This window comes from Rhincodon typus, chromosome 23 (assembly GCF_021869965.1).
Source record: "Rhincodon typus isolate 14 chromosome 23, sRhiTyp1.1, whole genome shotgun sequence".
NCBI classification, from domain to species: Eukaryota; Metazoa; Chordata; class Chondrichthyes; order Orectolobiformes; family Rhincodontidae; genus Rhincodon; species Rhincodon typus.
In genome coordinates, this window is record NC_063354.1 from 17,659,995 (window position 1) to 17,670,548 (window position 10,554).

Consider the following 10,554-nt stretch of genomic DNA (forward strand, 5'->3'; position numbering starts at 1 on the left):
GAAATTGCTGGGAAAACTTAACAGGTCTGGCAGCATCTGTGGGGACAAAGCGGAGTTAACATTTTGGGTCCAGTGACCAGAGGTTCAATGCAGACTTAATAGGCTGAATGGCTTCTTTCTGCACTGGGAATTCTAGACCCGGCTTCAAAATATGACCCTTTGTCAGAGTTCCGAAGAAGGGTCACTGAACCTGAAACGTTAACTCTGCTTTTGCTGTACAGGTGCTGCCAGAACTAAAATTTTTTTCAGCAATTTCTTTGTTTGTCTCTATTTTTGTGTTCCTTTATAGGGGCATACAGTAACTTCCTTTGTTTACTGCAGGATTTCCATACCCTTGCCTCCTACCTATCACAGAATCAGTCTGCTGTCTTTCTTGATGTCATCTCAGATTTCCACCTACTTCTATTTCTGGTAACCAATGATGTTATGCCACTCAGGGTAAGTATCATTCAGTAGCCCTGAACATTTAATGTTACAATTTAGAAGTTCTGTTGACATCTCTGATTTTTGTTTTAAAGTCCCTAAGTTGTCTAGTTGTGGCCACATCTGAAAGGAGTTTTATTTATTCCTTTTACCAAGGTGTTAGGTTGCAATGAACAAGTGAGGGAAAGAATCAAAACGTTAATAATGCATGGAATTGGAAAGCGATGGGACAATTCTATCAGTGGTTAATTGGACAATTTCAGTACGATTGAAAGAGTAGTCACAGAAACGGACCCTTCAGTCCACCTTGTCCATGCTGACCAAGTTTCCCAAACTAAAGTAGCCCCACTTGCCTGCGTTTGGCCCATATCCCCCTCAACCTTTCTTATTCAAATACCTATCCAAATGTCTTCTAAATGTTAACTGTACCTGCATCTATGACTTCCTATGGCAGTTCATTCTATGCACAAATCACTCTGTGTGAAAAAGTTGCCCCTCTGATCCCTTTTTTAAATCTTGACCCTCTCACTTTCAAAATATGCCACTTAGTTTTGAACTCCCCTATCCTAGCAAAAAGATCTTTGCTATTCACCTTACCTATGCCCTTCATGATTTTATAAACCTTGAGAAGATCACCCCTTAGCCTCCTATGCTCCAGGGAAGAAAATCCCATACTATCCAGCCTCTCCTTATAACTCAAACCTTCCAGCCTCAGTAGCATCCTTGTAAATATTTTTTGCACCCTCTTCATTTAATAATATCCTTGCAAGAGCAGGGCAACCAAAACTGCACACAGTACACCAAAAGTGGCCTCACCAACGTCCTGTACAACTTCAAATGACGTCCCAACTACTATACTCCATGGTCTGAGCAATGAAGGCAAGCATGCTAAATGTCGTCTTAAACACCCTGTCTACCTGTGATGCAATTTTCAAAGAACTATGTACCTGAACCCCATGGTCTGCCTGTTTGACAACACTACCCAGGCGCCTACCATTAACCTTAAGTTCTGCCCTTGTTAGACGAAATTTCAACACCTCACATTTATCCAAATTAAACGCCATCTGTCACTCCTCAGCCTTTTGGCCGAATTGATCAAGATCCCTTTGTAATCTTAGATAACCTCCTTCATTGTCCACTGTACCACAAATATTGGTGTCATCTGCAAACTCATTAACCATGCCTCCTAAATTCTCATCTGAAAAGTTCAGAGTCTGTGCAATGCACCCCCCTCACCTGCATTGAACCCCTTTGCCACCTGGTGGAAAATGGCAAGAATGCTGTCATTTGAGAAGGGCCTCCTTCCCAGTGATGAACTGCCACCTCCTAGCGGTCAGGCAGGTGCCAGACATGTGTAATTTTGTATGTAGAGCTTGAGGAAACACATAGTGGGTGGGGGGTGGGGGGGGCAACTTCTGCTTAAAGGAGTGATTCACATAGCTACATAATTTTGCAAAATCATCTACGAAGAACAGATTTATTACATTGAAGTATTTTCATACACATTCATAGCAAAAGAGAATAAGTTAAACGTGCATTGAGATTGTTGGCTATATATATTATCTGAACAGGTATCCTGTTCTCATCTTGTGGTCCAGCGTTGCATATTCTCTTAGGAAACCTTGCATACTTTACTCTACTCATGTTTGTATATTCTGCAGGAGAAAAGTATTCCAGAAATATTTTTGAAACCTGCAGATTATTTGCATTTGCAATTACGTTCCTTCTATTTTGGGGGATTTAATGCTCGTTGGATACTTAAAATATTTACTGTAATGAATTGCTTTTCAACGTAGATATAAATCCGTATTCTTAAAGTGTTGTGTATGCATATTTTTGTTAGGCCACCCGCAGACCTGGGGTTGATTTTTGAGTCGGAAGCAGCTTGCTGCTTTGGCATATTACCAATGAATGTCTGCTAAGATTATTTCCAGACTCTGTGTGTGTGTGTGTAAAATGGTTTGGTTGGCAGTGATCAACTGGAGATCAGGATCAATCAAAATATTGAACTGCTTGGGACTCTGTGCATTGTCTATAACACATATTTGATTTGAGTTCAGTGTATTTTCATTTTAAACAATTAATCATCATTATGTTTATCTAATGAATTTGTGTGAATTTTAACTTTTAGCAATAAAAAATAAATCATATTTTACCATATTCATCATGGGCACACTGAAGGGTCATGGCATCTGAGGTGTGACAGATCTCATGTGAAAGTCTTTGAAGTTGAATTTAACCTTTTTCAATTTGGATTGTAAATTTTGTCTTATTAGGCTTTCACTCAATTTACCATTGCTTTGGAAAAATGCCATTGCTCACAGCTTGATTTCATCATTCAGTATATTCTTGCAAACTAGTAAAATGATGTAAGCAATATTCTGAATTACCAAGATAAGGGAAAAGCCATGTTCAGTAGTTATTATAAGATTGAACGTAAATCTTGCAGCTCAGTATAATCTACTTTCCTGTTTTTGCCTGTCGTCCAAATTGTTCATAGTCATTCAGCATGGAAACAGACCCTTCAGGCCTACATGTCCATGCCGACCATGTTCCCAAACTGAATTAGTACCACCTGCCTTCGCTTGGCCTGTATCAATCTGAACCTTTCCTATTCATGAAATTATCCACATCTTTTAAAGTTGTAACTGTACCTGCATCCACCACTCTGGCAGTTTATTCCACACATGAACTACACTTTTTTGTTAAAACGTTGCCCCTCATGTCCTTTTTAAATGTTTCTCTTTTCACATTAAAAATATGCCCCTGGTTTTGAACTCCCCCAGCCTAGGGAAAAGACTCTTGTCGTTCACTTTACGATTTTGTAAACCTCTATAAGGTCACCCCTCAACTTCCCATGCTCCAGTGAAAAAAGCCTGAGTTTTTCCAGTCTATTTTTATATCTCAAACCCTCCATTCCTGGCAGCATCCTGGTAAATCCCATCTGAACAGTCTGCAGTTTAATAATATCCTTCCTATAACAGGGTGACCAGAACTGCACACAATACTCCAGATGAGGCCTCACCAATGTCCTGTATGACCTCCTCATATATTCGCAACCAAATTATTTATATGAATGACAACCAAAAGTCAACCCAGTACTGATGCCTGTGGAATACCACAAGTCACAGGCCTCCAGTCTGAAAAGCAACCTTCCACCACCATGCTCTCTGTCCTGCCATCAAACTAATTTTGTATCCTATTGACATCCAATGTAATCAACTTTACTAATTAGTCTACCATGTGGAACCTTGTCAAACGGTTTACTAAAGTCCAAGTTAACAAGGAAATTTCAGCTGTAGACTATCTCCTTTTGAAGAGCTCTTAAAAATAAGTCTTGTTTTGCACACTAAAATTTAGTTATTGAAGATGTTATTTTAATTGCAAACAATGATGAATGAAGGCAAACAACACTGTTAAGTTCATTTTATATTTTTATTAAACATTCCATATATTACTTCCAGATATTGTATAACTGAATGCAGATGTGTTTTAAAGGAAAAACAAAAACACATTCTCATTGCAGGAAGACTTCAGTTGTATGTTGATATAATCAAGGGTTTCAGTCAAAATGTATTATCACCTGATACTCACTCTGCCAGCCACAAGTGAGAGTTCCCCAAGAGAGTAGGATTCCTTGAAGAACTATATCATCAGACGGCAATAAACCATCCCCGAGGCAAGAATTTCCCTTAATGGGCATCTGGTACAGCCAGATAAGGCTGCTTTAGGACCAGTGGGATATTTTGGGAGTGGGATGACACACCTTTTTAACTAATGCTTAATTTCACAGCATTTTGACCAAAGCCTTTGCCAAAATCAGTGGTCCTCATCGGTTTAGTCACAGGTTATGAAATCTTCACACTAAACCTTGTCATGTGGCTAGGTATTGTTGAAAAGCAAAAAATAGAAAGCCAGATGTTACGACAAGTGAATTTTACAAGTAAAAGGCAACCATGAATTTTGCAAATGTCCATTTTACTGAAAAAACTTGCAAGTGATGTGAATAAATTTTCAATTTTATAGTATTTCCAGAATCTGCGTATTTATATCTGCAAATCATTTGTTTTTTTTTAATCTTTTTACTTTGTTATTCCTGAGAATAAGAACACTAATCCTGTGATTTTCCCTGTTTGGTTTAACATGATTGGGAGACTGTGTGGTGCAGTGCTAATACCACTGGATTAGCAGTCCTGCGCCTAATACTCTAGCGACATAGGTTCAAAGTCCACCATGACAGCGAATGGAGTTTAAATTCAGTTGCTAAATTTGTAATAGTGGTCACCATAACTAACACAAATTTCTGTAAAAACCCCACCTGGTTCAATAATGCTCGGCAGGGGAGGAAATTCTCCAACTTTGATGTGGTCTGCATGTGACTCCACACCTACAGAAATATAGTTAACTCTTAACTACCATCTGCAATAACCTAGCCTGCCGCTCAATTCAAGGGCAGTTAGGATGGGTGGCAAATGCTGACTATGCCAGCAGCAACCACTTCCTGTGAAAGAATAAGGTAGCATTTATTTATCTTGGTGAATTTCTAGTTTTAGCTTTCTAAAATCAATATTGTTTGCCATAATCCTTCACTGTATTATCCATGAAATGCAACATCCTAAAATAAACTTGTCGAACAACCTCTAAATGTTCATGTGAAACAGTTGTTTTATTAAATGTGAGCTACTTTTCACAAATGGCAATCATTATATCAGAATGTCAGGTTGTAGTATTTTCTTCAAACACAGCTCTCTATACAGATATTGGTAATAGTTGTCTATTTCAAAATATTGATTATTCTAACTGGTAATTACTAGAGTCTGAACTGCGTTTATGTAAGAATCTTAGTAGAGTTTGTCTCTTCAGTGCTGAAGTGTACTTGTGTAAACTAAAGTTTCTGGCACGCCAGTGACCAAATGATGACTCCTTGCTGTTATTTATATGCTGTATCTTACTCCTACATCATTATGCTAATTATTTATATCCACCCACTAACACTGCAGCTGTAACTTGAGTTTATACTCAATTATCACCTGTTGCTATTTTTAAAAATCCAAATGACTCTCATTTTGAAATTTGAAAACTAGCTTTCATTCATTTAAATGTTGGCTTTGAAATAAGTTAATTCAGTGGAAGTTATCATAAACAAGCTAATTAAAGCCCTCATTCATCTCCAGCAGTGCTCGTTCTCAGTAGTCGAATAGATCAGACCTTATTTCTGGGTGCATAACTTTCACTATTTCATATCTTTAACAGGATAGTATCAACTTGTTGTTGGAAGCAGTGAAAACACGGAATGAGGAGCTTGCCCAGACCTGGAAGAGATCAGAGCAATGGGCTACCATTGAACAGCTCTGCAGTAAGGAGATTAAGGGGGATGGGTAGTGCAGTGACCCTAAACAGTAATAGTAGAATATCTGAATTTCTAACCTTTTGGAGTATCTATTTCACATATGAGTCAGTCTTAGATCAGAACCTGACACTCGGAAATCATGGTTTGATATCTACTATTACATACACAGCTGTCATTAAGAATACTGATTTCTTCAATGGTTTCTCAGTTGCACTGTAACTTTACTGGCATTCTTTCCTAGTCTTATATGATTACATGTAATTAACTTGTATTCTTCAAAATGTTCTCCCTCTCCTTGTATTCTCTTAAGTATGTTACCTAACTAAAATAGTTTATAGTCAACTTATTTTCTGTCTGTAACATACCTGTGAAATAGTTTTTGCTGTTGTAAGAAGAATATGCTCCACTTAGTACAGAGTTACTTCATCTTCACTCTTACTTACATGTAAGTGTTTCTTTAGAAGTACAAATACACTTATTTGTAGTGCTGATATTGATGGAAGTCTTGCACATCTCCTGATCACTCAAGAATCAGAGTCATGCAGCATGGAAACAGACCCTTCAGTCCAACCAGTTTATGCCAAACATAATCCCAAGTTAAACTAGTCCCACATGGCAGCTCCTGGCCCATATCCCTCCAAACGTTTCCTATTCATGTACTTATCTAAGTGTCTTTTAAATGTTGTAAATGTGCTCGCATCCACCACTTCCTCAAGACATCCATTCCACATGCAAGACACCCTCTTTTTTTTTAAAAAAAATTGGCCCTCATGTCGTCTTTAAATCTCTCTTCTCTCCCAATGAAAATATGCCCCCGAGTCTTGAAATCCGCCATCTTGGGGAAAAGACATCTACCATTAACCTTTATTTTAAAATAAAATTTATCTTACTTCCTGGTCTTTTAAATTGATTACAGTAGGTGGCAGATAGTTACAGTGGAATTAATATACAAAACATCAAAATATTGGTTTGTCTATTTGAACTTTAAATGTGGAATTCACTTTAATATAGAATCTAATATTCCATTCAAACTACATAAACCGGAGTATTGCTGAAATAAAGACAGATTTGTGTAAGTGTTTTGTCTTTTGTCCATCAGGACAATTTGCAAGAATACTAATAAAGGGGAAAAACAACATTTATAAGGTATAAGAGGAGAGTACTGATTGGTGGAAATGTGCCATTGGGAGTGAATCCGTTAATGATTGACAGTTAACAGCCTGACTTTTCCTAGTTTTTAAACCAAGCAGGTTGACTGTGATTGGTTGGGACTTTACCCTGAGCAATGAACCAGCAAATGTTTGTTACCAGTTCTGTTGCATTGAAACACTTGCATTGCATGCACATGTTCTTTCAGTCAACAAAGAACAGAAGCCTATGCACCACGCTGCAAGCTTGACTATCAAACTACTACTCTCTCAGTTGTAGTGTTTTAAAAAGAGTGCCATTTGATTTAAACAATACAAAATTCCAATTATGACCTATTTAACAAATTTAGAAGAATAAGTCTGCTGTTTAGATTCTGTGCTGCCGCTTGGCAACAGAAACCTAACAGGAGATGAGAATCTGAATTGCTTTCATGATGTTAACAACACATTATTGGATTGTTTTATCCAATCCTGGTGGTGACTAACTCTGAAGTTTGGTATACTTCTGTGTCACAGTTTCTCTTCGTAAAATGCTTAACTTTACCTGAATGAATTTGAATGTTTAGTCTTGTACACCACACTTACATGTGCGCACTATAGATTTTAAAACGTTTCAGCCCAGATACTAATCATTTGCTGTCCACTTACAGGTACAGTGGGTGTTCAGCCACACAGTGCTTCTGATTATGGTGCACTGGGAGGGTCTCCACAGTCTGCTCCCACTGCGATGTGGTCCTGTAGACATTGCACCTTCATGAACCACCCAGGCACTGACCAATGTGAAATGTGCAATCTTCCTCGAATCTAGCCAGCAACAAATGAAAGCCAGATTTGGGCATATCCTTTGATCCTTTGTCCATTGGGAAGGCAAGGTAGCTGCCAGAACACTGGCTCCAGCAAGCAAATTCTACAAATGAACTTGTACTCTTGAGGTCTGTCTGGACTTCTTAATTGAGATTAAAAACCATTACTAAATACAACTTTTACTTTCAAGGACTTTTACTTTCTTGAATGTTTCAGTTGAATGCTTTTTGAGATGATGTTATTATTTGTGCAAAACAAATTCTACGGGGGTTATAATGACACACACACTTGCCTTGTTAGTTAGTTATAAAATCTGGCGAGCAAAATGTAGCACCCAGCTCAGGAACAGCTACTGATGGTTAGCTTTTACCCAAAGGCTATGGAAGGGTTTCAAATTTAAGTGAATTTAGCAAGTTACCTAAACTGCTCAAATATGTGGTGAAAACCTGTAATTGCCCCCTTAAAAGTACCAAAAAGGTGGTGATGCTTAGTTTGACAAATTTTGCTCTCTGCTGTCAGATGTCATCAGTGTGGATAAGTCATAGATGACTGAAGAATCAGAGTTGAGAGTACGTTACTGCAATTCTTTTCTTGAAGGGGCAAGATAGGTTTAAACACTTGAAGATATTTACATGATAGGTGTTATTTGGTTAATCTGCGGCAGTTTGCCCTGCCTTGATAGTTAACATCTCTTGTTGATGGTCTTAAACCTGCCTCACAATTGAATGTTATCCTTTGTGACATTGACGTGACTATAATACTTGGAGCGTACAATTTAATTTAGAGCAACTTGAAAAACCAATAATGATTAGTACTGTGACAAAGCCTGTTCTCTCCTTTCCCATCAAAAATGAGTACCAGTGTTTTCAGACAATTACAAGTATGTGCAGTTAAATGTATTTCAATGGAGTAGAGCATCTAAGGATGAGTCATTTAAATATGACCAATATTTACTTGTACAATGCTCTCCAAAGCTTCGCTGCATTGCTTTAAAGTAATCTGTCCAGTTGCCTGCTGATGCACATTTATTTTTATCATGTGCTGGTGAACTGGACTAAGATTGTTGGGATACAATTTCAAATACAAGAAAAACTTAAATATTGTTTGTTATAACTAGAATATGCATCAGCAAATAATGGTACAAATGTACCATTGTACACTTCAATTCAGCCATATGACTTGTATTTACATACACTTCACTTGCCAAGGACTGCTATATGAATTAATGTCAGTGCTGGCTTCTTTTGTTTTAAGGGGTTTGTAACAAATTATTTGTTTCATGGAGACTACAGCTTTGTAAAATTGTGATATGATCTGTACTTCCATTATTTATTTTTAAATCCTGTATTCTTAGCATGACGACAAAAAAAAAGTTGAATACTGCTTTAATAGATGATCTCCCAGGAAGATGAAAATTACTTTTAATAAGCAGGCCCAATAATGTGGTAGTTAAGATGTTTTCTACTCCGGCCTGATGTTTTAGATTCCTGACTGTGCCTAACATTTCAATCCATTACCTACATGATCAATCAGTTGTGAGAGGTTTCAAGCTTTTGGCACAAAGGCAAATGTATAACACATATTTCCAGAGAGGTAAACTTTGAGGCCCTGCACTGTGTATTCCCATTAGAATGGGTTGATTCTCCACTTTAGAGTTTAGGACCATCTTATTTTGCCTTACAGTTCTTTCATTTGGCCACTTTTTTGACCAAACCTGTCAGTTGAGCATATTGTAGCATTAACATTGAAACCTCTCTCAACTGCACTCTATGTTGCCTGCTGAAACAGGCTATCTAGAAGCCAAATACTTGAAAATCATTTTGAGGACAGAACAATATGGATTGAGTCACAAGACCTTTTGCTGTACTTTTTATGCTGGTGATCTGACTCTTTCAGCATTCAGGTAGAAGACTCTTGCCCTGAAAGTTATCATTTGATTTCCAAATCTGTGCTGAACCAAGTTTGTTAGTTAAATAAATATTGGGGTAGGAGATTAGGGTTGGGGGGAGGAAATGGAGGGTGGGGACAAATCACTTTTTTTTCCAGTATTGCCGACTCTGATGCAGAGGTGAATCATAGAAATTGTTTCATTCTGATTGCTGCCAGATTTGTTGTTCACTTGCAAATTGGCGCAGCCTCCAGCAGACTAGATAAACACAAACGTAATTTGAAATGCATTAACATTATATTTTAAATACATTAGCCACCTCCATGCTCCACTTTTACCACTGCGCTACTTTCAGAATAAATTTAGACCAGTAAAGAGCAGTGATGCAGTATTTGGTGTTTTAAAACGACTTGGTGCTGCAAAAAGTGTACAAAAAAAAATGAGGAAAACGTATAAAAAATTAGTGCATTTACTTGGCTTTAGGGAGGGTTTGTTGTTTATGAGCAAAAATGGAACTGTGGATGGAGTGATATTTGACAAGTAGTTTGCATATCCTGAAATCGGTAACATCTTCAAACTAGATAATTGAACTTGCTTGCAGGCTTAAAATGCTGAATAGAACAACAAATGGAAACTTCAAAACAAGCAATTTAAAGATATATAGTTGATAGCAAGTGTTTTTGTTTCTCACCTGTTTCGATAAGCCTTATTTATCCTTTTTTAAGCCTTCGTACACAGGCTTTTAGGGGAGATTCAGTGCTTTAGAGCTTCCAGGTAATGAGAAGGTAGTGTCCATCATTTGCAAGTATAATAAATGAGACACACATTCCTTTATCAGTACGTGGAGCAGAACCTTCTTAATCCCTTCTCCTCTTCAGCAAAAGAACAGGACTTTAAAAGGTAACCACTTGACCTAACTAATAGTAACTGATAAACAGTGT

The 10,554-nt window shown here is 37.6% G+C and overlaps 1 protein-coding gene across 2 annotated transcripts in view; it reads left to right on the forward strand.

Moving 5' to 3' along the window:
• The window catches only part of nploc4 (NPL4 homolog, ubiquitin recognition factor), a 72,280-nt gene extending 64,379 nt beyond the window's left edge, over nucleotides 1–7,901 (forward strand). For both annotated transcript variants that reach the window (XM_048610670.1, XM_048610671.1), the window contains exons 15-17: nucleotides 322–438; nucleotides 5,677–5,779; nucleotides 7,572–7,901. In XM_048610670.1, the coding sequence (XP_048466627.1) occupies nucleotides 322–438; nucleotides 5,677–5,779; nucleotides 7,572–7,729 (378 nt within the window). In that variant the 3' untranslated portion in view covers nucleotides 7,730–7,901. The remainder of the gene's footprint in view (nucleotides 1–321; nucleotides 439–5,676; nucleotides 5,780–7,571) is intronic.
• The last annotated feature ends 2,653 nt before the right edge of the window (nucleotides 7,902–10,554 follow it).